This window comes from Scardinius erythrophthalmus (assembly GCF_964197995.2).
Source record: "Scardinius erythrophthalmus genome assembly, chromosome: 8".
Lineage (NCBI taxonomy): Eukaryota > Metazoa > Chordata > Actinopteri > Cypriniformes > Leuciscidae > Scardinius > Scardinius erythrophthalmus.
Window position 1 is genome coordinate 11,081,918 of NC_138228.1, and position 26,002 is coordinate 11,107,919.

The 26,002-nt window shown below is 37.9% G+C and overlaps 4 protein-coding genes across 9 annotated transcripts; 3 read left to right on the forward strand and 1 right to left on the reverse strand.

Annotated features, from left to right (window-relative positions):
- The first annotated feature begins 799 nt into the window (after window positions 1-799).
- On the forward strand, window positions 800-7,504 carry ddb2 (damage-specific DNA binding protein 2). Of its 6 annotated transcripts, none has more exons than XM_081372547.1 (11): window positions 800-1,764; window positions 1,881-2,033; window positions 2,191-2,312; window positions 2,477-2,668; window positions 3,735-3,880; window positions 5,315-5,414; window positions 5,503-5,680; window positions 5,793-5,938; window positions 6,044-6,199; window positions 6,874-6,919; window positions 7,009-7,464. In XM_081372547.1, exons 2-11 carry the CDS (start codon window positions 1,895-1,897, stop codon window positions 7,263-7,265), a joined length of 1,482 nt encoding a protein of 493 aa, XP_081228673.1. In that variant the 5' UTR covers window positions 800-1,764; window positions 1,881-1,894; the 3' UTR covers window positions 7,266-7,464. The 6 variants fall into 6 exon arrangements, with proteins under 6 accessions (XP_081228673.1, XP_081228671.1, XP_081228676.1 ...); XM_081372545.1 differs by lacking the exon at window positions 3,735-3,880 and adding an exon at window positions 4,632-4,798 and having other exon boundaries at window positions 1,648-1,764; window positions 7,009-7,504; XM_081372550.1 differs by having other exon boundaries at window positions 1,650-1,764; window positions 6,990-7,444.
- Window positions 7,505-7,571: 67 nt separating this feature from the next.
- On the reverse strand, window positions 7,572-9,944 carry LOC308694757 (protein FAM180A). Its single transcript, XM_081372458.1, has 3 exons — window positions 9,778-9,944; window positions 9,322-9,401; window positions 7,572-7,988 (listed from the first exon to the last, which is right to left on the reverse strand). The coding sequence occupies exons 1-3, from the start codon at window positions 9,836-9,838 to the stop codon at window positions 7,659-7,661; spliced, it is 471 nt and encodes a 156-aa protein (XP_081228584.1). The 5' UTR covers window positions 9,839-9,944; the 3' UTR covers window positions 7,572-7,658.
- On the forward strand, window positions 9,803-15,724 carry kbtbd4 (kelch repeat and BTB (POZ) domain containing 4). Its single transcript, XM_081372457.1, has 5 exons — window positions 9,803-10,531; window positions 10,623-11,299; window positions 11,394-11,535; window positions 11,636-11,742; window positions 13,989-15,724. The coding sequence occupies exons 2-5, from the start codon at window positions 10,838-10,840 to the stop codon at window positions 14,847-14,849; spliced, it is 1,572 nt and encodes a 523-aa protein (XP_081228583.1). The 5' UTR covers window positions 9,803-10,531; window positions 10,623-10,837; the 3' UTR covers window positions 14,850-15,724.
- Window positions 15,725-16,977: 1,253 nt separating this feature from the next.
- Window positions 16,978-25,911, forward strand: rapsn (receptor-associated protein of the synapse, 43kD). The gene is made up of 8 exons (XM_081373021.1): window positions 16,978-17,953; window positions 18,785-19,123; window positions 20,749-20,907; window positions 22,932-23,030; window positions 23,745-23,867; window positions 23,968-24,021; window positions 24,137-24,336; window positions 24,414-25,911. Exons 1-8 carry the CDS (start codon window positions 17,729-17,731, stop codon window positions 24,484-24,486), a joined length of 1,272 nt encoding a protein of 423 aa, XP_081229147.1. The 5' UTR covers window positions 16,978-17,728; the 3' UTR covers window positions 24,487-25,911.
- Window positions 25,912-26,002: the final 91 nt, after the last annotated feature.

Here is a 26,002-nt window from a genome sequence, read left to right on the forward strand (position 1 = left end):
TATGAGTTCTTCTGTTGAACAAAAAAGAAGATATTTTAAAGAATGTTGTCGGACTCGGCACCCATTGACTTCCATATTCTTTTTTTCCTACTATGGAAGTCAATGGGTGCCGTCAACTGTTTGATTACCAACATTCTTTAAAATATCAATTAAGAGTTTTCGGGCAATATATTTGTTCCCAAAATAGCAAAGGTGAAAATGTTTTTATGATTTTTTTCTAGTGCTGTAAATTTGAATATCTTTAAAAAGAGATAATTAAATAGAAATATTCATAAAAATTAATGTACATTATTTACTCAGGCCTATGAATAGACCCCTTCAATGTTTGTAAACATCGAACGCCTAGGTTGGGTGCGCGCGCAGCATGGGGTCAGAAAATGGTGCGGCTAATAGACCGGCATATTGTGTCAAGGGTATGCACTGTCTTTGCCATCACAGGAACGGGAACAGAACCATAATAAACTTGTTTTAGCTAATGGCGATTGTCTGCCTGATACGAGTCCTGCACGGGTTCGGACGGGTGACCTGCAAATTTTGCTCAAACGAGTGAAAAATATCCAACTGTGTCGGGTCGGACACGGGGGAAATACGGGTCTAAACACGGGTTTAAAACTATCACATGCAAACGTAAAAATATATTCATATTTTTAGGAACACGTCTACAAAAATATGCCTGTATTTCAAGTTGATAAAATAATTTAAAATCCACATCAGTTTATTTGCCCACGCGCCACGCCCTCCCAGGATCTTTCACTTTTAAAATTTCATCACTGCGCGTGCGCGCGCGCGATCTGCTTGCAGTCGTCGAGATGGATGCTGAGGAGTTAAAGAGAAGAATAGCTAGTGGAGATTGTAAAGTTGTCGACAGTCATCAAAAATCAAGTCCAGTGTGTGGGAGAAATTTGGAGTTATCTGAAGAAAATTATTGTGAAATGCTTGCTGCATTTTCGTGTTGGATAGCCGTAAATGTGGATCTTCATCGCCAAGGAACCACGCAGATATGTGGTAACAAACCAAGCAGCTCTGTCGAACAGTACTTTTTCAAATTTAACACTGTTAAGTATGTGTATTTTTTTATATAATAAACGGGCAGACAGGGACAATGCTACGATCAAAGATGTTCGTGTTTGTAGTGTTATTGTGTTATTGACAGTTAACGTTATTGTGACAACAACGGTATAAGTTAGTTAAGCTGGTAAGTAAACAAATGTTTTCTGTAAACTGTAGACTGGTTTAATAGTTAGGTGAAGTTCGATATCTGGCATTAATTGTGACCTGTGTCATGCTAGCCTACTTAGCAGATAACGTTAGCAGTATCTATCTGAACCATAGACTGTAAAAAAAATAGATCTGAACAGATATCGTCTATTTTTTTTTTTAAACGGATGAGATCCTGCAGGAATCCTAAAAAACTTGACTCCACAACCGGTGTGATTTTAACAGTCCACGACGCAACAAGTAGGCATTTTTTTCTTGACGAGAAATTCTCTGGTTAACACACAATTCAATGGGATGGAATGAACTTTCTGACCCCGACATGCGCACTGCGAACTTAGAATTTTCCTGTGACGTCAACCGTGAAGGGGTCTATACTTTCCCACATTTGGCGCCATCTAGTGGATAAATTATGTATCGTGCTCAATGATTACAAAACATTGGCTTTTATACGTCACTGAATGTACTCAAAATGCGTGTCTGTGCACGTGTAGCGGTGTTGATCTGCGAGGGCTTGCCAGTGTAATGCAGAAGGCTTTACATTTGCAGGTAAGAAAGAAAGTGCATTATTCTTGTTGTTCGGGTCGTATCTACGATTTAACTTTATGTGTAACGCATAATTGACATGCAATATCTTTATTGACACTTTTCTCAATCACAAGTAGAAAGTAGACTTGAAATGGCGCGAGGAAGGGCTCAGACAGACTCGAAGCAGACGAAGAACGTCAATTCAAAGAAAAGACCGAATGAAGAACCTCCTCAAACACTATCCAAAAAGCTAAAAGCCAAACAGAAAGGCAATACGGCACCAAAAGCGGGTGAGGAAAGCTACGAGTTATGTCTAGTTTGTTTTAAATATACAAAAAGTTAAATTTAATGGCTTGAGGGCAAACATTAAAAAAAAAAAAATTTAAACTAACCAGTCACTAATCTAGATTTGCTGGTGAGCTAAACTGGATTTGTGTAATGTAACAGACACCTACATACAAGCAAGTGTGAAATGGACTGGAGGTCAAAAGAAAGTGGGCCAAACAAGTATCCTTCACTACATTTACAAAAGCACCTTGGGACAGAGCATCCATTCTCAACTGCGCCAGGTGATGACAAGCATATAATGCATATATATACAGTATATGGTGATATCAATGTATATGTGCTATGATGGTGTGGCCTGTACACTCTGCACTTTATAGAAAACTAGTGCAAGAACTCAACAACAACAATATTACAGTACTATGTACTACTCTCCCTTGTGTTATAGTGTCTGCAAGAGCCTTTCATACGCTCTCTTGGAGCCTACCAACTTCACCGCACAGCCAGCCCCTTTGACCGGAGGGTCACTTGTCTGGAATGGCATCCCAGCCATCCCACCACTGTTGCAGTGGGTTCCAAAGGTGGAGACATCATCCTGTGGGATTATGATGTGCTGAATAAGAGAACTTTCATACAGGGGGTGAGATGAAGCTGGATTGTGAAGTGAAGAATATACTATTCAAAGTGAAGACAAAAAGGACTTTCTAGAGTTATAGCACCATTTGTTTGCAGATGCAACTTGGTTTAATATTTATCTAATCCAATGACATTCATACATTAAAGGGTTAGTTCACCCAAAAATGAAAATTATGTCATTAATGACTCACCCTCATGTCGTTCCAAGCCCGTAAGACCTCCGTTTATCTTCGGAACACAGTTTAAGATATTTTAGATTTAGTCCGAGAGCTTTCTGTTCCTCCATTGAAAGTCAATGGACGGCATACTGTCCATGTCCAGAAAGGCAATAAACACATCATCAAAGTAGTCCATGTGACATCAGTGGCTCAATCTTAAGTTTATAAAGCGACGAGAATACTTTTTGTGCGCAAAAAGTAAACAAAAATAACGACTTTATTCCACTATTCATTTCCTTCTCTCTGGGCCTCGAGCTATTTCACGTAGTGTTTTTGCGCAGCATGTCTGTGTTGTACGTCACACGTAGGCTCACTATTGGCCGACGCTGGTCATGTGTGATGCGTGTGACGTACAACACAGACGCGCTGCACAAAAACACTACGTGAACTCACTCGAGGCCCAGAGAGAAGGAAATGAATAGTGGAATAAAGTCGTTATTTTTGTTTACTTTTTGCGCACAAAAAGCGATTGATCAGCGAACATAAACAGAAGCTCAACTGAACCTGCTGAAGCTCAAACGTGCTGCGTAACACGAGAATGAACCTCATTGACTCTCGCACGTCAAGCAAACAACTGATGTGCTTTTTCATTTTTGGGTGAACTAATCCTTTAAGTGTCCAAATACTTTTGGGGTCCCAGTGAAATCAAATCACAATGTAGTGTACATGTTAATGGTTAAATCAATTTAAAATGTAAACATTAATGTGCCAATAGCTAAACAGTGTACTATAAACTACTGAAAGTCTTGATTAAGAATATAGTAAAAGTAAAGTTCAGCATTTTCAGATTTTAACAGATTATAAATGCAGTTTTGTGACTGCTGAGATTTTCTCCTCTGTTCTTTATCCTAGATGGGTCCTGGAGATGCAATAACAGGCATGAAGTTTAACCAATTCAATACCAATCAGCTGTTCACCTCATCTATTTGGGGTGCGACCGCCCTTCGGGATATCAGTGGAACGATTATACAAGTCTTTGCCAAAACAGATTCATGGGAGTAAGATCCTTTATTAGCACTTGTGGCTGTTCTCCCATTTGCTTTCAAAGAAACATAGACCACACAGAGATTTACAGTACTTGAAATTTGCACTTTTCTTGATTTGAGGCTTGAGCTGATGCTTTGTCCTGTTGATGGACACTTCTGTTCATTCAGTTGAATTATAGTATAACAAGTGTGCGACATTAGTTATCGGTATTTCATTCAGTTGACTCTTGAACATGCTTGTGCTTGAAGTTTCACACAGTTACTGTGAATATCTAAAATTCAGTTCCATAGATAAAGTGGGAATTTAATGTATTTGTGTATTTTTTGGTCGTCTGATTGGTATGAAGTTGGATAAACCCTGTGATAGATCAGAGGATGAAATTTTTCAGTTAGTTATGATATGATGAGATATGATATATATAAATGTCAGTATACTATGTTCATCGTCTCCATGTCTTGATCATTTATTAAGTTGCTTTAGGCCATTAAGAGTAATCCATTTAGTCAATAACATTGTCATTTATAATTTATAGTAGGCCTATGCATGTTTGAATCTTAGCATGTTATTGGCGAACATGAAGAACATTATTTCTCTTCACCTTCCATATGTTGTTGTGCTGGTTTAGTTGCAATATAAATTTGTAAATATTATCAACCCATAGTCCTCCCTGAGCATTGAGTCCTCCCTCGTCATGGCCATATTTGGTTTTGGCAGTTGTATTTAGATCTTACAAGCTTGTGTTTGTCTATTGTATCCATGCAGAAGGGAGCTGGGGACTTTATTGGGGGGATGAAGTTCTGCCCCACAGATGTGTCCAAAATCTTTGTCGCTTCTGGTGATGGCACAATCAGCGTGCAGAGTTTTGAGGGCTCCCAAAGTCAGATATTGTCTCGAACCCCAGACTGTGGCCATGACCACCATGATCTTTGGTGAGGACAGTGCTTGTTTGAATTGTTCAGCAGTGTTGGGAAATCAAAAATATTTTTAGGTGATGTTTATATCTATTTCATATTCATTTTTAATATTCCATATTGCTGTAAGAACAACTGCCCTTAAACATGCAGTATAGATCGGTTGTTGATTTTGTCCATTTCTTTACACATTTACTGTATATCAGTCTATTCTTTCACTTTTTAAAGTCGTCATGAAATCAAAATTGACCCTATTTACTTTGTTAGGTTTGGGTTGAATATCCTTAACAACTCTCCTCTATGAGCGAGGGATGGAGAGGAGGTGTGCTAAAGTAAAACCCCGCCCTCTATTCAATATTCAATTTCACTTGGAAATACGTCACAGCACTGAAGTAAAGTCGGTTGCAACTTCAGGTTCACAGGGACTTTAAAGACCATGCATTCCACTGTCATATATTATTAGGTATAAATTGGATATTACATGAAGATGTACATGCGTATATGGTTTTAATGACACAAATGTCACTATCCCAGTTACTGGTACTGCTGTGTGGACGTGTCCGTTAGCCGTCAGATGCTTGCGACTGGGGACAATACTGGAAGACTTCTCCTGCTTGGCCTGGATGGACAAGAAGTAAGTGATGGAAATATCTAAATCAATTCTCATTTCCAAAATCAAGAATAAAGCTGTCTGATATACATATTTTTGTAAACGTATTAAGATTTTCAAAGAGAAGCTGCACAAAGCCAAAGTGACCCATGCAGAATTTAACCCTCGTTGTGACTGGCTGATGGCAACGTCCTCTGTTGATGCCACGGTCAAGCTGTGGGACCTCCGAAATATTAAAGACAAAAGCAGTTATATCGCTGAAATGCCTCATGAGAAACCTGTCAATTCTGGTAAGAGACCAAATCAGAAAAGCTAGGAGGGGGAACAAGTGATAAATAAAAGCCTCTCAACTGTACAATAGGTTTAAATGCAAAAAATGGTTTTTTTTTTGGTTTTTTTCAGTGTACTTTAATCCGACAGACAGCACCAAGCTCCTTACTACAGACCAGAGGAACCAGATCAGGGTATATTGCTCATATGACTGGTCTAAACCTGATCAAATAATTATTCATCCTCATCGGCAGTTCCAGCACTTAACGCCCATCAAGGTCTAAACTGCATGTTTTAACTGTTTTAATAGTTTATGTTGTAATCAAGTTTATAGGCATCTTAGTGGTGTCATAGTTTCAATTTGGTCTTTTTTTCTCTCTCAGGCAACCTGGCATCCCATGTATGACCTCATCGTTGTTGGCCGTTACCCAGATGATCAAGTATTAGTCAATGACAAGAGAACTATTGACATTTATGATGCCAACAATGGTGATCTTGTGCACCAGCTGAGAGACCCCAATGCTGCTGGTATCATATCTGTAAGCATGTTTTGGTTTTTCCTTTTAAATATTTTACAATATTTAACATCATAATGTTAATTAAGATTTTTGATAATATATATACACAATCGTTCAACCATTTAGGGTCAGTACGATTTTTTTTTTTGAAAGAAATTAATACTTTTATTCAGCGAGGACACGTTAAATTGATCAAAAGTGACCGTAAAGACATTTGTAATATCACACAAGATTTCTATTTCAAATAAGTTATGTTCTTTTGAACTTTCTATTCATAAAATAATCCTGAAAAAAAAAAATCACCATCTCAACAAAAATATTAAGCAACAGAACTGTTTTCAACATTCTTGACAAAATGTTTCTTGAGCTCCAAATCAGCATATGAGAATGATTTCTAAAGGATCATGTGACACAGAAGACTGGAAAAATTATGCTGAAAGGTCAGCTTCACAGTTATAAATTACATTTTAAAATATATTGAAATAAAAACTGGTTATTTAAAGTAAAAAAAAAAAAACTATTACTGTATTTTTCATCAAATAAATGCAGCCTTCTTTGAAAAATGTAAAAACTCAAATCTTACTGAACCTACATGTATGAACGGTAGTGTATATAGGTTTATATATACACACAATTGTTTACTGATAACATTGCAGGCGCAAATATCTTAATATCTCACGTTTATTTAATTTCAGCTCAACAAGTTCAGTTCAACTGGGGATGTGCTGGCTTCTGGAATGGGTACAATATAATTTATTATCTTATAATCATAGTAGTCAAGAGTGCTACATGACTTAATTAATTTGAAAAGTTGTACACTTTAATTACAGGCTATAACATTTTAATCTGGAACCGAGAGGACACACTGAACCATGTTAATTGGAAACGGACAGTGGAGGACAGTGGAGGCAGAGCTGGAACCTCCAGATCTCAGCGCAGAGCCCAGCAGCGCACGAATAGAGACGGAAGAGCAGCTGCTAATGATGCCAAGCTCAAGAAAAAGCTGTCATCGTTGTCTTCAACAGAGACCAAGTCAAAGACCAAGAGCAAGACCGAATGCAAGACATCAAAAGTGAAGAAAAAGTGAGAAAGAATATACTGAGCTTTAAGACTAGATACAGTACTCAGTGTCTCAGGTCTCATTTGTTCTGCTCATTTCAATGAATAATTCCTGGAACAACAAAAATTAAAATAAGGACTTGTTACCTTTTTGTAGGTCCTAAAATAATGTATATTCTGTTCAAAATAAACTTTTGTACTTTACATAAAACACTTGGTTATGTGTCTTTGTGAGTGTAATAAAATATGTTTTGTATTTGAAGAACCAGAAAAAATAAGCCATGGTTGGAGGTGAAGAAAATCAAAGCAATTCAAACTGACAACAAAGATTTTTGAATTCATTACAGACTGTATTTTGATGAGTCATATAAGCCAGGTACAAATGATCAGGATGTTACATTAATAACTGGTATGTTTATTGTTAAGAAGATTTGCGTAGCTGAATGAAAGTAGCATTTGCAAGGCGACCAAGAATATCAGTCCAGGCCTGCTGCTCTGACTCCAGCCTCTGGTTTCGGGCCTGGTAGGCTGAATAGATCATCCCGAGGATGAGGGTCTCAAACCGGGCCTGAGTGAAAGAGTTGTCTTGCTCTTCCTGCATAGCCAGTAACTTCTTCATTGCAGACACAGTCTTTGGAATACTGTCGTTTATCAGAGATAAGAAAGCTCGTCCTTGTCGCATAGATGCTATTTCTCGATCCCGCATGACAACATTATTGTCGACATCAATCTCCAGTCCTCTCCATAAGAACTAGGATTTAAAAAAAGGGTGAATGTAAAATATATATACAGTCAGGTCCATAAATATTGGGACATTGACACAATTCTAATCTTTTTGGCTCTATACACCACCACAATGGATTTGAAATGAAACGAACAAGATGTGCTTTAACTGCAGACTTTCAGCTTTAATTTGAGGGTATTTACATCCAAATCAGGTGAACGGAGTAGGAATTACAACAGTTTGTATATGTGCCACCCACTTTTTAAGGGACCAAAAGTAATGGGACAGATTAACAATCATAAATCAAACTTTTACTTTTTAATACTTGGTTGCAAATCCTTTGCAGTCAATTACAGCCTGAAGTCTGGAAGGCATAGACATCACCAGTTGCTGGGTTTCATCCCTGGTGAAGCTCTGCCAGGCCTCTACTGCAACTGTCTTCAGTTCCTGCTTGTTCTTGGGGCATTTTCCCTTCAGTTTTGTCTTCAGCAAGTGAAATGCATGCTCAATCGGATTCAGGTCAGGTGATTGACTTGGCCATTGCATAACATTCCACTTCTTTACCTTAAAAAACTCTTTGGTTGCTTTTGCAGTATGCTTCGGGTCAATGTCCATCTGCACTGTGATGGACCACATATATACGTGTGTGTGTGTGCGTGCACGCAACCATATATGTATGCATATGCAATGCAAGGGAAACATCTCAGTGCCTCTGTTTGTTCACTTTGTTCATTTAAATGAGAAACCTGTAATATAGTGGTCCCCTACACTAGTACGAAAGTTTTTTTTCTCTTCTTCTTTTTTTTATTTTTTACAAAAAAACTAACATTTTACAAGCAAGTGCAATGTTTCTTGGAGTTTGGAGGAACAAATGCAAAGTTTAGGCTATTTGGGGAATGAAATATCAGTTATATTGAAATTTCCTTTCCTTTCCATAGATTTGTTTCTTCAGTATTTGTCTATACTTGTAGTTCAATCAAGAATTTAGATTAAAATCATAATATTTATTATTTTACAGTTTGCTATAATGTGAGAACTTTTTAAATATCTTTTTTAGAATTTAAAGTAGTCTTCCAATACAAACTGCATGCATAATATTTGTAGACCAATTAGAAAAGTTTAAAATATTTTTAGATGAACTATATAATTCTGCTTCTGTGAACTAATAAAAACTATTAAACTTTATATTAACAAATGGTCATGATCACATCAGAGAGTATTTAAGAGGAATTTTATAGTATCATTCCAGACAGTGACATATAAATCAATGTTTTAACTACAATATTGAATTCGACTAATGCACGGTGAAATTAATTGTTACTTTGAGTGCTTTGTGGAATGTATGGCTATATTTTCTTACCTCAAACATCAGGTTAGCATCACTTACAGATCTGATAAAACCCTGAGATGCCAGTCCTCCATGCAGAACCGCAGAAACATCTGCATGACAGCACACACACTTACATGGAAATCATTAAGCTTGAACTGTACGAAAACAAGTCTGAGCTGAATTATTATTGATCAGTGGTAAGCGAGCAATGGCATGGCAAAGTTAAGTATAATATAAAACGAAAGATTTCAACAGTGCTCATGTAATTTAAAGCATCTGACGTAATGATTGGCATAAATCATGTCCAGCATGCCACAGAGTGCCAGTGCCACATTCCCAACAGCACTGTCTGGAACAGCTAATACAATCCAGTAGCCTACTAGTACAATATCATAAGGAAAAACCAAATGTATAAGTGATAAAATAAAACTGTCTAGCAAAAATATTTACAGCACATGTCGTCTCGTCAAGTTCAAAAGTCTTTACCTGAGTTTTTCCAGGGCTCCCTGAAGCCAATGAGAAACAGGACAACACATACCAACAACATTGCCACAGAAATATGATTGCACTTGATTCACGCAGCTTTCAGTCGTCATCCGTTTTGCACCACACACACACAAAAACAGGATTCCTGATTTAGTCTAGTGCGTCGCATTTTTCCACCTGCGGAAAAAGACAATTTGAGCCAAACTGGAAGAGAGAAGGAATGTGACTACAAGAGATAGTGACTTAAATCTATTTCTTTTTATTGTAATTTGTAAATACTATATAGATGTCGTTATATGATTAATCTGAATTAAAAGCTAAGTTACTTGAGCATACTTTTCAAATAAATTGTTTGTTTTTCGAAATGCAGTGCAATAACAGTCCTCCAACACACTAGGGCAGCAGAGAGTCACGTAAACGCGAAGTGACGTCAATACGAAGAAATATGCTGTTTACTTCCTAGGGCTGACTTTTACAAGCAGTCTCCTGGTATGGCAAATATTTAACACATGCTAACATTTATAAATAATATTGTCTGAATGCGCATGTGCTGTCTGCAGAGTTACATCTGACACACAAAAAAAATCTGCTGCGTTTGATTGTGGACTCATTAGTATGGTAGAAGTTAAATAGACCCTAATCTAGATGGTTTATGTTAGCATTAGCTACATAGCTGGCCAGTTTACTATAGATGGACATAATTTGCCTGACAAATTGCTCAGTCAAAACTAACGCTTATGTGAACACTAAGCCGGTAAGTTTCATGTTTTGAACCGGTGGAAACGTTTAAAAGCAAAATCACATATGAACGTTTTTTTAATCTGTATGAAATTTTGTTTGTGTAGATTGCAAGCAGCAGATTCCTTCATAAAGAATGCTACATATGGCTTTACATCAATCTGTCAGTTATTTTAGAGCCCAGTGAGCATTAAATCCCAAGGCAAATCCCAGCCTGCTAGTAAACAATTAAAGCTACACGAATGCCACCATCTGAGAGACAGCTGACTCAGTAAGTCATTTATCAAGTATTCAGGTGAAGCTGCTTCAGATTTAAGGTGCCATGGAGTCTGGTGAGGATGGAGGCTACAGCGTTGGAGGTCCATCGGGGGATGAAAACTACTTCCAGGGCTACACCTTTACCGATCGCTCCCATTCCAGCCGTGTTGTGAAGAGCATCATGGACTTGTGTCTGGAGGATGGTCTGTTTGCAGATGTCATCGTCACTGTGGACAGCAAAGAGTTCCAGCTTCACCGCCTGGTGCTCTCGGCACAAAGCAGCTTCTTCAGGTCCATGTTCACCTCTAACCTTAGAGAAGCTTATGATCGTAACATTGAGCTGAAGGACGTCAGTGCACCTGTCTTCCAGTCGCTGGTGGACTACATCTACCATGGAACAATAAAACTAAGGGTTGAAGACCTGCAGGACACCTATGAAATGGCTGATATGTACCAGCTTACTGCCCTCTTTGAGGAGTGCTCTCGCTTCCTATCACGAACTGTGGTTGTTAAGAATTGCCTGCAGGTGAAACCTTCATTTTTGATTTGTAGCATACACAAAATGCTTTGATAAAGATCAGCTGAATCAGTAGGAAACTGTTGAACGCTCTTTCTTTCAGATTATGTGGTTGGCGGACAGACACAGTGACCAGGAGTTGTATACGGCTGCCAAGCACTGTGCAAAGATTCACCTGGTTCAGCTGCACCAGACAGAGGAGTTCCTGAACATGCCTTTGTGCCTTCTCATAGACATCATTAAAGGTGAACGAATAGCGCAAACAGCAAATTGGATTCACTTCATATGAGAGATTGTGATTAGAAAGAGTCAGAGATCATGTTAATTTGTGTCTGTAATTTGCAGATGGGGTGCCAAGCTCACAAAATCCAACTGCAGCTATTGATACTTGGATAAATCACAACAAAGTCGAACGAGAGGAGTATTCTGATATGCTTCTAGACAGCCTAAAGGTTAGTGATGATTAGGAGTTGGGAAGAAAAATAGACATTTCACAGTATTATTTTTATCACAGTTTGTACAGTATTTTATCTCACAATGCTATATATTCTTCAGATGAAAATATATTAGTAGTTATATTAGTATATATTAGTATATGTAGTTAAGATTGCTACTCGCCTTACAAAAAATTACACTGGCCCTAAGACAAATTATAAATTCAATTTAAATTGATTATTTTATATTTGCATTACATAATTTTAAATGGAAATTATTTGCATGTGTAATAAATATGCAAAAAAAGATTATTTTTTATTTTAAAATAAATTCAAGTTCAAGTGTTAAGCACATTTTAAAAACAACAAATGCTGCAAATAAAACCCCTATGCATCTCAAACAACATCATAGGCTTCATCCTAGATTTAAATATGGCCAGTGTGGAGGAAGACCTAACAAAAAACAGAAGTGCATTCCACAACCTGGGGGCCGCAACTACAAACGCCCTTGGTTTTCAAGCAGGAATGAGGAACAGAAAGAAGTTACTGATTTTAAAAAATATAGAGACCTAGGTACAAAAGGAGATCAGCTATGTACTGTGAGGCTAAACCGTACAGCAGGACATTAAATTTAACTCTATAGCTAACTGGTAGCCACTGTAGAGAAGCTGCTGCATTTTGGACTAATTGCAGGTGTGAAAAACTGAGACAAATAAATTGTCACATATAAATACAAATACACACATATAAATTGCATTGCAGTAATCCAACTGGGATGTGATAAATGCGTGAAATACTATTTCCAAGTCCTTCTGAGAGAGGGAGCGTTTTGATTTGGCAGTGGATTTGAGATGAAAAAAGCTTCCTTTAATAATGGCATTTATCTGCTTATCAAATAAGTCAGAATCAAAGATGACACCCAGTTCTTCACTTTATCATGCAAGGTTAAAGAACAGAGTACCTACCTGATTTTCAGGTCAGCGAAACACAATAAAGGACCAAAGGCAATGGCCTCAGATTTATCCTTAAGAAAATCTTCAGACATCCATTTTAACTTCCTCAAGACAAGAGATGAGATTACAGATGGAACAATAATCATTTGACCTGACAGGAAGGTAATGTTGTGTATCGTCAGCATAACAATAAGCTACACTGAACAAAAAGATAGAGCCTAGAGGAAGCATACAGAGGAAAAAAGCAGAGGACCCAAAATAGACCCTTGTGGGATGCCACACGTAATTAGATTAGAAGATGGTTATCAGTACTAATAGAAAAAGTTCTGTCTTTAAGACATGAGAGAAACCAATTTAATACAACCCCCTGGATTTATTTGTTTTTATTTAAAAAATTTCTTTGCAAAGAAAATGTGCAATTTTGGAATGTGGAAAATGTGAAATTTTTTGGACGTTTTAATACATTTTCCAATTTATTTATCAGAAGTCATTCTTGCAATGCCCAGAAAACGTCATCTATAGGCGCGTTTCCATTAAAGATTTGCGCAAAACTTTTGCGATTTATTATTATTATTTTTTTTCTAAATATCGATAAAAAACTATTGCGAAATGACGCCATTTCCATTAACCGATGTTATGCGACTAAAACGTCATTTTTTTCCTCTCGCGATAAGTCATTTAAAAAATCATGGCAACGGACGTTGGTAAGTTTATATATATCACAGCCACGTACCGCACTAGACATTATTATTATTATTATTAATGGAAGGAAACGTAGGCTTGTTATCCAAGCATTAATGGCAAGGAAAGACCCTTATGAGCGGCACATATGAGGTGTTTCTGGGTTTTTCTCACTCATTTCTGCTCCGAGGTCTTGATTGTGGCATTTCTTTGAGGTTTAGAATCCAGTATTTCTGTCATTTTTTTGTCTTATATGAATTTAATAAAGAACTCTGTCTCGTATGCTGTCCAAACACACCGCGTCATCTAGGTCAGGTGACCTGTAAATGCGCAAAAACTGTTTCCATTGCAGTTTTGTAAAATATTACTTTTTCGAATTGCCTTAAACCACCTCATGCGAGCGTAAAAACTTTTTTGCGATAAATGGAAGTTTTTGCGAAATTGACATGTTTCCATTGGGCGTATTTTCAATTTGCGCAATTTGAAGGGTAATGGAAACGCGCCTTATGTTAGCCAGCTAGATCGTTCTGACCAGTGTAAAATGTTGACACTTAGAATTCATAACCAACTGTTGTTTATTATTACTATTGTTTTGTTCCCTTGCTCATTGTTGGCTTTGTTGCAATTTAGGAGATTGGTGAAAAAGTGCACATATACCTAATTGGGAAAGAAGACACACGCACACACTCATTGGCGGTGTCTCTTCATTGTGACGAGGATGATGCCATCAGTGTGAGCGGCCAGAACAGCCTGTGTCACCAGATCACGGCTGCCTGCAAGCATGGGGCCGATCTATATGTTGTCGGGGGCTCCATACCACGTCGCATGTGGAAATGCAACATGCACACTATGGACTGGGAGCGCTGCGCCCCTCTGCCCCGGGACCGTCTCCACCACACGTTAGTGTCTGTGTCTACAGAGGATGCCATATACTCGTTGGGAGGCAAGACCCTTCAGGACACTCTCTCCAACGCTGTCATTTGCTATACAGTACAGGACAACACATGGAAAGAGACCACTCAACTAGACACAGCCGTGTCGGGTGCAGCCGGAGTCAATTTGGGAGGCACCATTTACCTTTTGGGCGGGGAGGAAAATGACATGGACTTCTTTACCAAACCGTCTCGCCTTATCCAGTGCTTCGACACAGCCACACAGAGGTGTCAAACCAAGCCGTACATGCTGCCTTTTGCCGGATGCATGCATGCCACCGCCCATAAGGACCTTATATTTGTGGTGGCAGAGGGCGACTCTCTGGTGTGCTATAACCCACTGCTGGACAGCTTCACTCGGCTGCGCTTCCCAGAAGTGTGGAGCTGCGTGCCATCTCTATGGAAAGTGGCCAGCTGCAATGGCTGCATTTATGTTTTTAGGGATAAATGCAAGAAAGGTGACGCAAACACGTTGAAATTGAACCCTGCCACGTCGGTGGTCTCAGTAATTAAGGGAATCAAAATCCTCCTTACAAACTGGCAGTTTGTTTTGGCCTGAGATGTTCTACGTAATGCATTGGACCATGATAAAAATGTACTATGGTGATTTAATAGACCGCAGTCGTGTAGAAGTTGTTACAGTGGTACAAGCTTTATAATGTCATGTAAAGTGTTAATGGAGGCCAAATGTAATGTGTAATGTTTGTCAGTATCTGCAGTGTCATTTGCAGTTGACCATCGTAGTTTGTCCAGCTTTAGTTTAGTGTTTCATTTGGATTTCAAAAGGAATTTATATTTTATATTTCTTCTTTTTAAACCATTAACATTCCACAAAGTTTCTAACACCACAAGAACTAATTTGTACACATCATTTACTGAATTAACAGAATACATATGCAGTGTATACAGCTGTGAATTGGATATCATTACTACCTTAAATAAGTGATAGTGTGCAATATATGGTGTCTTTCAAATGTCTGCCAAGATACGCTGAATGTAAGGAAATGTTCTCAGATTAACCATGCAAAACATCCTCAAGGATGTTGACAAAAGTATTTATTACCACTGTCAAGGGGCATTTAAAAAATGTTCATAATTAAAGTTTGCCACTCTGTCTTACTGATAATTTCTCAATTGTCACCTCAGATTCCCCTTTCTCAGTGGTTTATGACTGGACAGGAACTTTATATTCGGTTTCCACCTTAAGCTGGTTTGCAAATGTATGCTACAACTGTTTATATTTTACTTTATGCAGTATATGAAGATGCAGTCCATTTTACATCTGCCAGAGACATAGCATATTCTTGTTGACCTTTTGGAGCTGGTTCAAAATATTGTTACTAAAAATTACTGAATTAACTTTTGAAAATCTGTGTTGTTTGACTCCGTACTTTTGGTCAACTTTCCTCTTGAATTAAAAGGCAAAAATAAGTTACGCGTTTCGTTTCATGTTTTCCCCCTTTGCCCAACAGTTATGATAATCCCACCCTTCATGTTGTTCCAAACCTGTATGACTTTTTCTTCTGCAGAACACAAAAGTAGATATTTTGGAGAATAGTCTGAATTAGGCTATATTCAGACTACCGGCAAAAATCTACATTTTTGCACATCCAGAAGGGTTTTTGAAAGTCTGGACAGCAACAAAACACATGGAATCCTTTTTTTCCCCCTTATTCAAACCCCATTTGGTGGCGATTCAATCATCTCAATCAGATTTTTACATCCATGTCTGGACGCTCTGGCTAATCAAATTGAATTTCAAATTGTCTTGCGATATCGTCAAACGATAACCGATAACAGATTTGCCTGAAGTATTCAAACGGTATGTCCAAAGATTTCAGCCGTGGCTACAGCACGGAACATCACATTACATACCAGTTTCCTCTGTTCCTGAATCTTTCTTGTGCAACAGAGGAGTTCTGCACCACGAGTCCACGACTTGCTTTTTTGGAGAGCGAGATGATGCACCTCCATTTTGAGAAGCTGCTCACTGCAGAGCAAATGGGTGGAGCTTACTTCTAGCTCCTCCTCGCTAGAGCTCCAGCGAGGAGGAGCGAATGTAATTTGGGCCTAATGGGTGGAGCTAGAATATCCAACCACACCCTAACCCTACCCACAACTCTATCCCTCCACCCCCTTAGAGTTGGTCGTCATTTGACTCTGCAGTGAGTACCACTTGTCCATTTTTCTTGCATCTCGTCACATATGTGTGTTAAAACAGACTTGAAGTAAATATTTGTCGCTGTGCTTTCTAACTTGCATTTCAGTTATTATAAATTCTACACAATACAGTCCCCAAAACGTGCTAAAGCAGTGTGTTAGCATTTCAGGAATTGTGTAAGACGTGACTTACAACCATCAGACGTTTTCTTTAGTAACATAAGCCGTCTTGTGAAAGGCAAGGTAGTAAATACTCCCTTTTATATCCGTGAAGCTGGGTGTAAAGGGGGAAGGAAGGGCCGAAGAAAGCCAGGTTCAGTTGAGAACCCGACAATTCGATCCTATTGATGTGTTTCAAGAAGCAGCGGTACTGTAACTCAAGACAAATACCATGTCAGACTTTGTGAACTATTCTAAGCATCAGTTGCTGACACCAAGGCTGGGGGGCTGGGAGGTGGCACAGCAAGCGGCTTAACAAGGCCCACCCACAGGAACTGCCACTCTATGAGGAGCGTTTGACTCCCTCTGCTTCACCGTTGTGAAATATCTGTCTGTTTTTAGACTTCACATGTTCACATGATGTCCAAACCTCTGCTGTAACTCGGGACTAAATGTTTCCGTAAGTTGTTTTGTTCTTTAGGGTCATTCATAGCTGTGGTGCTTAAGCCTCTTAACGGTGTGAGGATGTAGAGGTGAACAGCACTACTCTTGGTATGAAGATCGGTGGATAAGCGTCTTTTGTGACCTTGGATCTTTTCAGAGGCTGAAGCTGGATTCCACCAGGGACACATGGTCCAGAGTGACAAGGCCAACTGCTGTAGCGCCAGCACTGCAGTGGGAGGGAGGAGAAAGATGAAGGGGTGGTTTGTAGGGGGTGAGGGTACAGAGAATTCCTCCTCCTCGGGTGTGGAAGGACTAGATATTCTGGGAGATCATTGCCAGCACCTTGGATTGAGACTTATTTCTTTAGCGTCACATTTTTTCCTTCAACTTTCTTTCCCAGCTTTCCAAAGGGACTGAGGTCGGGTCTTTAACGTCAAAAGAAATCATGATTTTGTGATTCATATGACTTGTTTTCAAAGTGATGAGCAATGAGGATCTGTACTCTGAATACCTCTCAAGCCGTAGATCCAGTTTCTTCAACATCTCTTTGCACCCAAAGCTGAGAGTTGTGGATCAGCGAAGCAAGTGGGTGCAGATTTCTGGGGCGGAATTGACGTGTGAAAGACAAAAAAATTGCACCCTTGCACTTCCCCAGACGGCTGAAGAGCCAAACGGATGGTTATTTTTATGAGGGACTTTGTAGCAGAAATGGGTCAGGACCAAACCAAACAGCAGATTGAGAAGGGACTGAAGCTCTACCAGTCGAATGACACGGAAAAGGCTTTATATGTCTGGATGAAAGTGTTAAGGAAGACATCTGATCCTGGGGGGAAGTTTCGGGTTTTAGGGTGTCTGATCACAGCACATTCAGAAATGGGGAAATACAAAGAGATGCTACAGGTAAGAGCCGCTTATACAACCGTCCTGCTCTCGTGCCTTGATATTCTGTTTGTCAAAAAAGTTAATTCCATCTACTGACATGTAGAGTAAACTGTTAAATGGATCATTTAAATTGAAAGATCTTTCATTTAAATGGACCTGTATGACTTTATTTCTTCCTTTCCATATAATGAAAGTCAAATGGGATCGAAACAACATTGGACCCCATTGACTTTCATTGTATGGTCAAAAAGCACTTTTCTGTGTTCTGCAGAAGAAATAATGTTATACATGTTTGGAACAACATGATGGTGAGTAAATGAACTATCCCTTTAAACATTGATATCTGGTAAATAATTGATAAATACACACACTGAGCCATGTTTGCACCAATTTGCTTGCAACCTTATTGAGACAGATTTCAGACTGATATATATACCAATGCAAAACATGCATATAATATATAACTTCCATAGTTACATGGAAGGTAAGGAGAGCCACATGCAATTTGATCCTCAGCACAGAGCATCTTGTTGACATAAACCTCCTTGCAGAGGGACCTGCTTTCCCGAGTTCAGCAGACTTCATTTGCACTATGATGTGTTTAAACAACTGTAGTTCTCACATAATAATAATAAAGCATGCTTGATATCTGTTGTGGTATGTAGACCATTTTAACAGTAGTACATTGTCTTGTCTAGCGTCATATCTGGTTGCAACAGGATACATTTTTCCCTATGGGGAAACACCTGAACAGGCTTTTATTTTCAATGCCAATTGCAAAAAAATTATTTTATTAATGAACTATCTTCCGGTGTTTTCTGTCCCCATGTACATGCAACCATTGAACAGTACTCACTAGCTCAGATAAACACAGCCAGAGAGATGGAGGACCCTGACTACCTGACGGAGGGCTACCTGAACCTGGCACGCAGCAACGAGAAGCTTTGTGAATTCCAGAAGACAGTCTCATATTGTGAGACCTGCTTAAACATGCAGGGCACCACTGTTAGCCTACAGCTCAATGGGCAAGTGTGTTTGAGCATGGGCAATGCCTACCTGGGCATTAGTGTTTTCCAAAAGGCCTTAGTGAGCTACGAGAAGGCCCTGCGATACGCTCACAACAACGATGACAAGATGCTGGAGTGCAGGGTCTGCTGCAGTTTGGGCAACTTCTACATCCAGCTTAAGGTATCAATACTTTATCACTCTTTTTTGCTTATGACACACCTACTCATTTTAATATTACTATTTTACACATTTTATATAATAGTAAAGTCATCAAATGGGTAGATGGAAATTATCGAGTCACCCAAAAGAAATTATATATATATTATTTATATATATCTATAAAATGTCAACTCTTTTCTAGATCCAGTACATACATTCTTTTAACTTAATGAGGTGCATTCTGGAATGCTTTTAAACAGCATTGAAGGAGCTTCCAAAAATTCTGGACACTTGTTGGCTACTTAAATCTATTTAAATAAATAGTAACACTTTATTTTAAGATGACATACTTACACGTCCTTAGAATAGAATAACTGTAAATTATGCATAATTGCAAGTAATTTACCCTAAACCAAACCCTAATCGTAACTCTAAAGTATTTACTTGTATTAATGTAGTTAATTAATATTACTCAGTACTTATTTGAATAAGTACAATGTAACTACTAATTCATTCATAGGATTGTCTACAATCTAGCCTTTAGATCAGGTTTTTAAGATCATGTCCAAATGTTTGACTAGTAGTGTATACTACTGTTCAAAAGTTTGTTTTTTAATGTTTTTGAAAAAGGTTTCTTATGCTCAACAAGGCTGCAATTATTTGACCAAAAATACAGTACAACAGTAATACTGTGAAATATTATAATTTAACAATTCATTTTTGATGCAAAGCTGAATTTTGAGCATCATTACTCAAGTATTCAGTGTCACATGATCCCTCAGAAATCATTCTAATATGCATTTCCTTTTATAATCAATGTTGAAAACAGCTGTGCTGCTTAATATAAATAGAAAGTTCAAAAGAACCACATTTATTCAAAATAGAAATCATTTGTAACAATGTAAAGGTCTTGTAATGTAATGCATTCTTGCTGAATATTTTAAATTTAAAAAATCTTTCTGACCACAAAGTTTTGAACAATAGTGTATGTATTAACTGATGAAAACCCTAAGTATGATCATTGTCTACCAGCATCACTGCATACTGTGTTTGTTTCAGGCCTACAGTTATTTAAGTTCTATCTCACTTACTGACAGAGTAGTACGAAGTTTTTACATCACTAACAAACTGCCTTCATGTTATGTACAATGTATCCAATTGCAAGTCAGACAAAGCAGGTTTGCCTCGATATAGGCATTTGTACTCACCTTGACACTAGAGATTTGAAGAGAGTAAATCCCCTGGATTGCCAGGAAGGCCTGCTGTAATATGTATGTGATGAAGAGGCATGCAGAGAATGTAAGCGCTACTAGGAGCAATAACAAGACGGCTCCTTTTAGCTGTGGCAGAGTTCTATCTCCCGCACAGGAGAAATGATCAGCTTTGAGTGATTGGTTGCTTTCATCATTCTCATTTACATTTTCATTAACATCTCTCTGATGATCATATTTATTTAAATGTATTCATGTATTGACTTGAAATATCTCGTTCTAAGTGTATCAGTCAGTAATTTGCACAAACTTTCCTTACTAGTATTTGGTTGGTGTTTTGAATCAAAATTCGTAAAGATACAAGTTCCTAATAATTATGTACAGCTTGTTTTATGCTAATAAGTGTCCCTATCTGCATATTTTGTGCTGTTGCAGGATTATGAGAAAGCACTCTTCTTTCCTTGCAAAGCAGCTGAACTGGTGAATGACTATGGTAAAGGATGGAGTCTAAAGTACCGTGCCATGAGCCAGTACCATATGTCGGTGGCCTACAGGAAGCTGATGCGCTTACCAGATGCAATGGAATGCTGTGAGGTACAAACATATAATATGATTTTTGAAATAATAATGTGTGTGTATGAGTTTTTAACACATACACTGTAAAAGACTGTAAAAAATGTGACAGTAAAAACCAGTTAATTGATTACCAGTAAGTTCCCCTTCTATATATGGGTAAAAACTATAATAGATTTAATATTTTGTCATTTTACAGTAAAATACTGTTAAATGTACCATTTTTGGACGTAAAAAGAACAAATCATTTTAAAATTTACAGTGAAAAGGCATAAATTGACATTCCCAGAATTCCGTGTGACACTTCCCATTTGAACATCTCTTTTTAAAAACGACGTGGCAGATTATTGCTGAAGTGGAAAAAGTAAAAAAAAATATATATGAAATATATAGTTTCCAAAACACGTTTTACTCTGCTAGAAAATCAAAGCCATAAATCTAAACAAGTTGTGCTTCATATTTGACTTGATATCTAAAAAAAAAAAAGCTTTCAGTAAGATTTTGTTTGGGCGCAGTACCAAAAGTTTCCACTAGATGAAATTAGTTTCACATTAATTTAATTTTCAGTGAAAAATGACTGCAGAGCACCAGAGGGTTAATGAATGTTTATTGCAATATTTTATTGTCATGTGTGTTTTGTATTTGTGTCCGTGACACTGCTTGCACCCTCTATATATTACGGTAGTATTTTCCTCAGCTTGTGGAAAAGTTACTTGTGATGAACTTAGATTCATCATGTGGTTTTCTCTTTACCCACAGTGTTATGGTGAATGTCAGTTTATGTAACAAGTACAAAACAGCCTTAGCACGCTAGCAGCATGACCTTGCTAATTCAGCAGAAAAGGGCTGTTGGATTTACTGATTTAAAATGTTATATTTTTTTGTAAATTACAATTTTAAATGGTAAAATGTACAGGTTTCTCTGTATCTTTACATTTTTACTGTATTATCTACAGAATTATTCTGGCAACCACAGCTGCCAGTTTTATTCTGTAAAAACGACATTGAATTTATTCATTTGGCCACTTTGCTCTTCAAATATACATTTAGCATGTGTATTTATGTTGTAGTGTGCATCATAGACTTACAAATATGGCAGCTTGGGTCAATGGTCACCTGAACGAATTTAAGGCAGCATCTTAATCCCCATGTTGATCATATTTATCAGTCCCCTTGGCGTAACCCTGGCCTCTGAATTTCTGCAGCTCGGGCCACGACACAACTGACAGGTGCAGCTATTTGTAGGGCTAGTTGTGCCAGCACTCTTTACTATGGCTGATAAAAATACGCCAGTCGAGAGTCCATCCTGCTGAGGTGCCGTCTGAGAGGAGTGTTAATGAAGAGCAGAGCTTACACTTAGCCTCTCGCTAATGACGAGGAGAGAAATATCACAGGCAGTCATTGCTTTGGACTGTGAGCGTCACTCACAATGTGTGCCGTCTGCAGCAGTGATTTACACACGTCGAACAGTGCAGGGGATTATTGCAGGCTATGTGCCAGCTGTCACGCAACTGAACTTTTCGATTTGGGGTCTGTTAGGGTCTGTAGTTTGGAATAATTACGTTTTTTGAATGTTTTTGAAATAATGTTCACCAAGGCTGGATTTATTTAAGTAAAAATACAGTAAAAACTGTTTAAATTGTTGTGAAATATTATTACATTTTAAAATAACTGCATGCACGTTTTATAGACGAGGCCAAACGTGATTACATTATTTCTAGGTAATACAGTATGTGAAGTCAAAGAACATCTGGTGGTGGGACATTTGAGCCACCTGGGGGAATGATATATTGTCTGTCGTAAATGGAAGTGACAGTAAGATTAACTTTATGCTTACTTAAACTGTATACTGAATGTGCAATACGTGCAACGTGGAGCTGTTCTTATTTTAGGTTTAAGAAAATGTAAAGGAAATGTACTTGGCGAAAGCATGCAAAAGCAAACTAATGTTGTAAAAGGAAAATATAAACCTACACGTTACAGTTTGTGAAACTGGAGAACAACCTGCATACATGATTCTTGACATAAAACCGTATGTCTCTCAGGAATCAATGAAGATTGCATTGCAGCATGGAGATCGACCTCTTCAGGCACTGTGTCTGCTTAACTTTGCTGATATTCATCGCTGTCAGAAAGATGTTGATGTAAGTTTAATGCAAACCTCTATCCCCTGGTTTCACAGACAGGGCTTAAGACTAGTCCTAGACTAAAATGTAAGTCTGAGCTGTTTCCACTGAAATAAACTTGCACTGACTGATCTTAAAAATATATCAGTGTCTTTTTAATTTTAAGATGCACATCGGTAATGTTTTTTTCGAAGCATGTTTATAAAAATTACTTAAATGTCTTAATTGATCTATGGTCTAATCCTGGCTTAGTCTAAGCCCTGTCTGTGAAACCGGGCCTATATCTTTTAAGCTTTCTTTCCAGTATATTGCTGGCATTTTTTTTCTTTTTATCCTTAAAATCACATTGGATATCATTGCTAGGGATCCTACTGAAAATTACTAGAGCATTTGGCACATCATTTTTATACAAACAATCTTTTCACTGTCCCACTTACACATTATTAGAGTATTGTGCTTTACGGTTATGATGACTAAAATCATAATTGTCATTTATTCCCTTTTATATTATAATCATGATTAGTAAATGTTGATCAATGGAATTTACATTAATATACAACATTCTTGCAACAAAATTTTAAATATGCATTCTGTAATCAAAACTTTACACAATTACCTAATTACGGCAGCCATAATCACGAATGTTTTTCGATTATTCCTGCATTCCTATTGTAGAATACTCAACCAAGTCTGTAACGGTTGCTTTTCTTTATGCGCTCACCTTCAATACAGAAAGCATTCCCTCGCTATGAGTCCTCCATGTGCATAATGTCAGAGATTGGCAACCGCCTTGGACAAGCATCCATCTACGTCGGGGTGGGAAAGTGCTGGATTCTGCAGAAGGAATACGATAAGGTCATGAAACTGATTTGATCGTGTAGTTGTCATGATAGATGTTCATTACACCTCTGGAATATCTCAAATTATTGTCTTTATAATTGTATGACTTTCACAGGCTCTGGACTCAATGCAAAGAGCACATGATCTGGCCGAGGCGATTGGAAACAAGGTGATGCATCTATTTTAGATGACATGCCATTAAACCCATTCAGAAGATAAATACATGCTCTGTATTAGCATTAGCATAGCATTTGGCCATCTGTCTCTGTGTTGTTCTGTTCCAGCTGTGCATCCTGAAGGTGCACAGCCTGTGTGAAGGCATCTACCGCAGTAAGGAGCAGCAGGATGAGCTGAGAGAGCAGGTCGTGAAGTTCCTGCAGTGTGTAGAAGAGCTGGAGCTCTACTGTGGCATGTGTGGGGAGTCTATCGGAGAGAGGAACCAGCAGCTGCAGGCCTTGCCCTGCTCTCACATTTTCCACCTCAAGTACGTATTGTATATTGCTCTCTAGCCACCAGCTATGAGGAACTACGCAACTCACTATGTTCTGTTCACACATGCAGGTGTCTGCAGACAAATGGCACGAAGGGCTGCCCAAAATGTCATCGTTCATCAATGAAGCTGGGTTTTGTATGAAATTGCACTCCTGCCTCGGACAAAAACGGCTGAATCCCATCACAATGACTCGTCTGGGAGCAAAAGTTCCAGGGCCTTCTTCCAGGGAACATTCTAGCTGGACAAAAGGAGGTTTTCCAGTGTTTCCATCCTGCCTTTATGGCTACTGGGAATAATGTGGAACTGAAAGGACATGGATTAATAGTTCAGCGCAGAGACGTCATGAACGACAGCAGATATTTTTTTGAGCTGACCTTATAATGCTGCATTGGTGTAAGACAGAAACATTAAAAACAGCCTTTGAGCGGACCATGCAGCATTGCTGTCCTCTTAGTGAGGATATTCATCAAAGAGGTGAGAGCTTTACATATCACGCGGTTTCATAGTGGACATTATTGCTATATTATCTCAGCTGAGCAGAACAAAAACGTCTACCAAATTTCAAGCCCTAATCATTTTTTTTCAGATTGTGTAAATAATTCATGAATGCTATGATCAATGTCAATTTCAGCAGTAAGACATGCTGTTCTGTTTGAGTTTGTTTGAGGTTTGCTTTGAGCTTGTAGTAAACTCAAATGTCTCTAACTGCCTCCTGAAACTGTAAAATTCTGAAGTAACAGGGGCGCGTGTTCAACTTATTAACTTGACCAATTATGCATTTTGTTAACTATTTATATGACAATTATTTATGTCTTTTAATAAGAAACTTACACAGTTCACACAACATTACTTTACTGTTTCTGATAATAGTTGGATGAATTTTACTTTGAATCAACAAAATGTGAAAAGTAGTCTATATTAATTTCTTTATTCGGTGCATTTATATGATGTGCGGTTAGAAGTAGTTTTCTAACATCACCTTATGTATCATCTCCATTATTTTCTACAACCTTCAGAGATTCACAAAAGAGAATGTGCTCTGTATTGAATCAACAAAACCTGTATAGCACTAAAGTATTTGAGTATGATTAATCAGAATGGCCCAAAATGAGTTTTTATCTTTCTTTCTTTCTGGGCACTTTAATTGAATAAATAAATAAGCAAATTGTTATATATATATATAATCAATTTAAAATGACTGTGCCCAAACTTTACAAGCGGTATATATACTGATAGATTTTCATATGAACAATCTATCTGACAAATGTTCATATTCTTTTGTTAATCATTAACTGTCAATTCTCTAACCTTTCATAACTGCTAAATTGATTTCTCATCATTTTACATTGTGAGGATTTCAGGTAGAAATCTGAGGTCTTGTGCATGTTTCTTTTGACTACTATTTTTAAAAGTGGATCTTCTTTCTTAGCACCTGTAATATTTCCATAACTAAATAATAAAATACAAATAAAAAACACCCCAAGACATATATTTTATAAAATCGCCCCAAGTATAAGCTCTTGCAACATTTAATCTTGGTTGTGATTAGACATATTCTTACAAATACATACTAAAACAACATAACATGGTGATTTATAATTGTTGAATTAATATATGGGAGCAATATTTAAAAATGCTGCTTATTTATTTCTCTTTT

Excerpts from the sequence above, each read along its gene's own strand:
- ddb2 (XM_081372545.1), top strand. The coding sequence starts at position 1,895 with ATGGCGCGAGGAAGGGCTCAGACAGACTCGAAGCAGACGAAGAACGTC. Across the intron at positions 2,313-2,476 it reads TCCATTCTCAACTGCGCCAG|TGTCTGCAAGAGCCTTTCAT; the intron begins GTGATGACAAGC and ends CTTGTGTTATAG. Across the intron at positions 6,200-6,873 it reads ATGCTGCTGGTATCATATCT|CTCAACAAGTTCAGTTCAAC; the intron begins GTAAGCATGTTT and ends ATTTAATTTCAG.
- LOC308694757 (XM_081372458.1), bottom strand. The coding sequence starts at position 9,838 with ATGTTGTTGGTATGTGTTGTCCTGTTTCTCATTGGCTTCAGGGAGCCC. Across the intron at positions 9,402-9,777 it reads GGAGCCCTGGAAAAACTCAG|ATGTTTCTGCGGTTCTGCAT; the intron begins GTAAAGACTTTT and ends GCTGTCATGCAG. Across the intron at positions 7,989-9,321 it reads ATGCTAACCTGATGTTTGAG|TTCTTATGGAGAGGACTGGA; the intron begins GTAAGAAAATAT and ends TTTAAATCCTAG.
- kbtbd4 (XM_081372457.1), top strand. The coding sequence starts at position 10,838 with ATGGAGTCTGGTGAGGATGGAGGCTACAGCGTTGGAGGTCCATCGGGG. Across the intron at positions 11,536-11,635 it reads TCTCATAGACATCATTAAAG|ATGGGGTGCCAAGCTCACAA; the intron begins GTGAACGAATAG and ends TGTAATTTGCAG. Across the intron at positions 11,743-13,988 it reads TGCTTCTAGACAGCCTAAAG|GAGATTGGTGAAAAAGTGCA; the intron begins GTTAGTGATGAT and ends GTTGCAATTTAG.
- rapsn (XM_081373021.1), top strand. The coding sequence starts at position 17,729 with ATGGTTATTTTTATGAGGGACTTTGTAGCAGAAATGGGTCAGGACCAA. Across the intron at positions 24,022-24,136 it reads CCGAGGCGATTGGAAACAAG|CTGTGCATCCTGAAGGTGCA; the intron begins GTGATGCATCTA and ends GTTCTGTTCCAG. Across the intron at positions 24,337-24,413 it reads TCTCACATTTTCCACCTCAA|GTGTCTGCAGACAAATGGCA; the intron begins GTACGTATTGTA and ends TCACACATGCAG.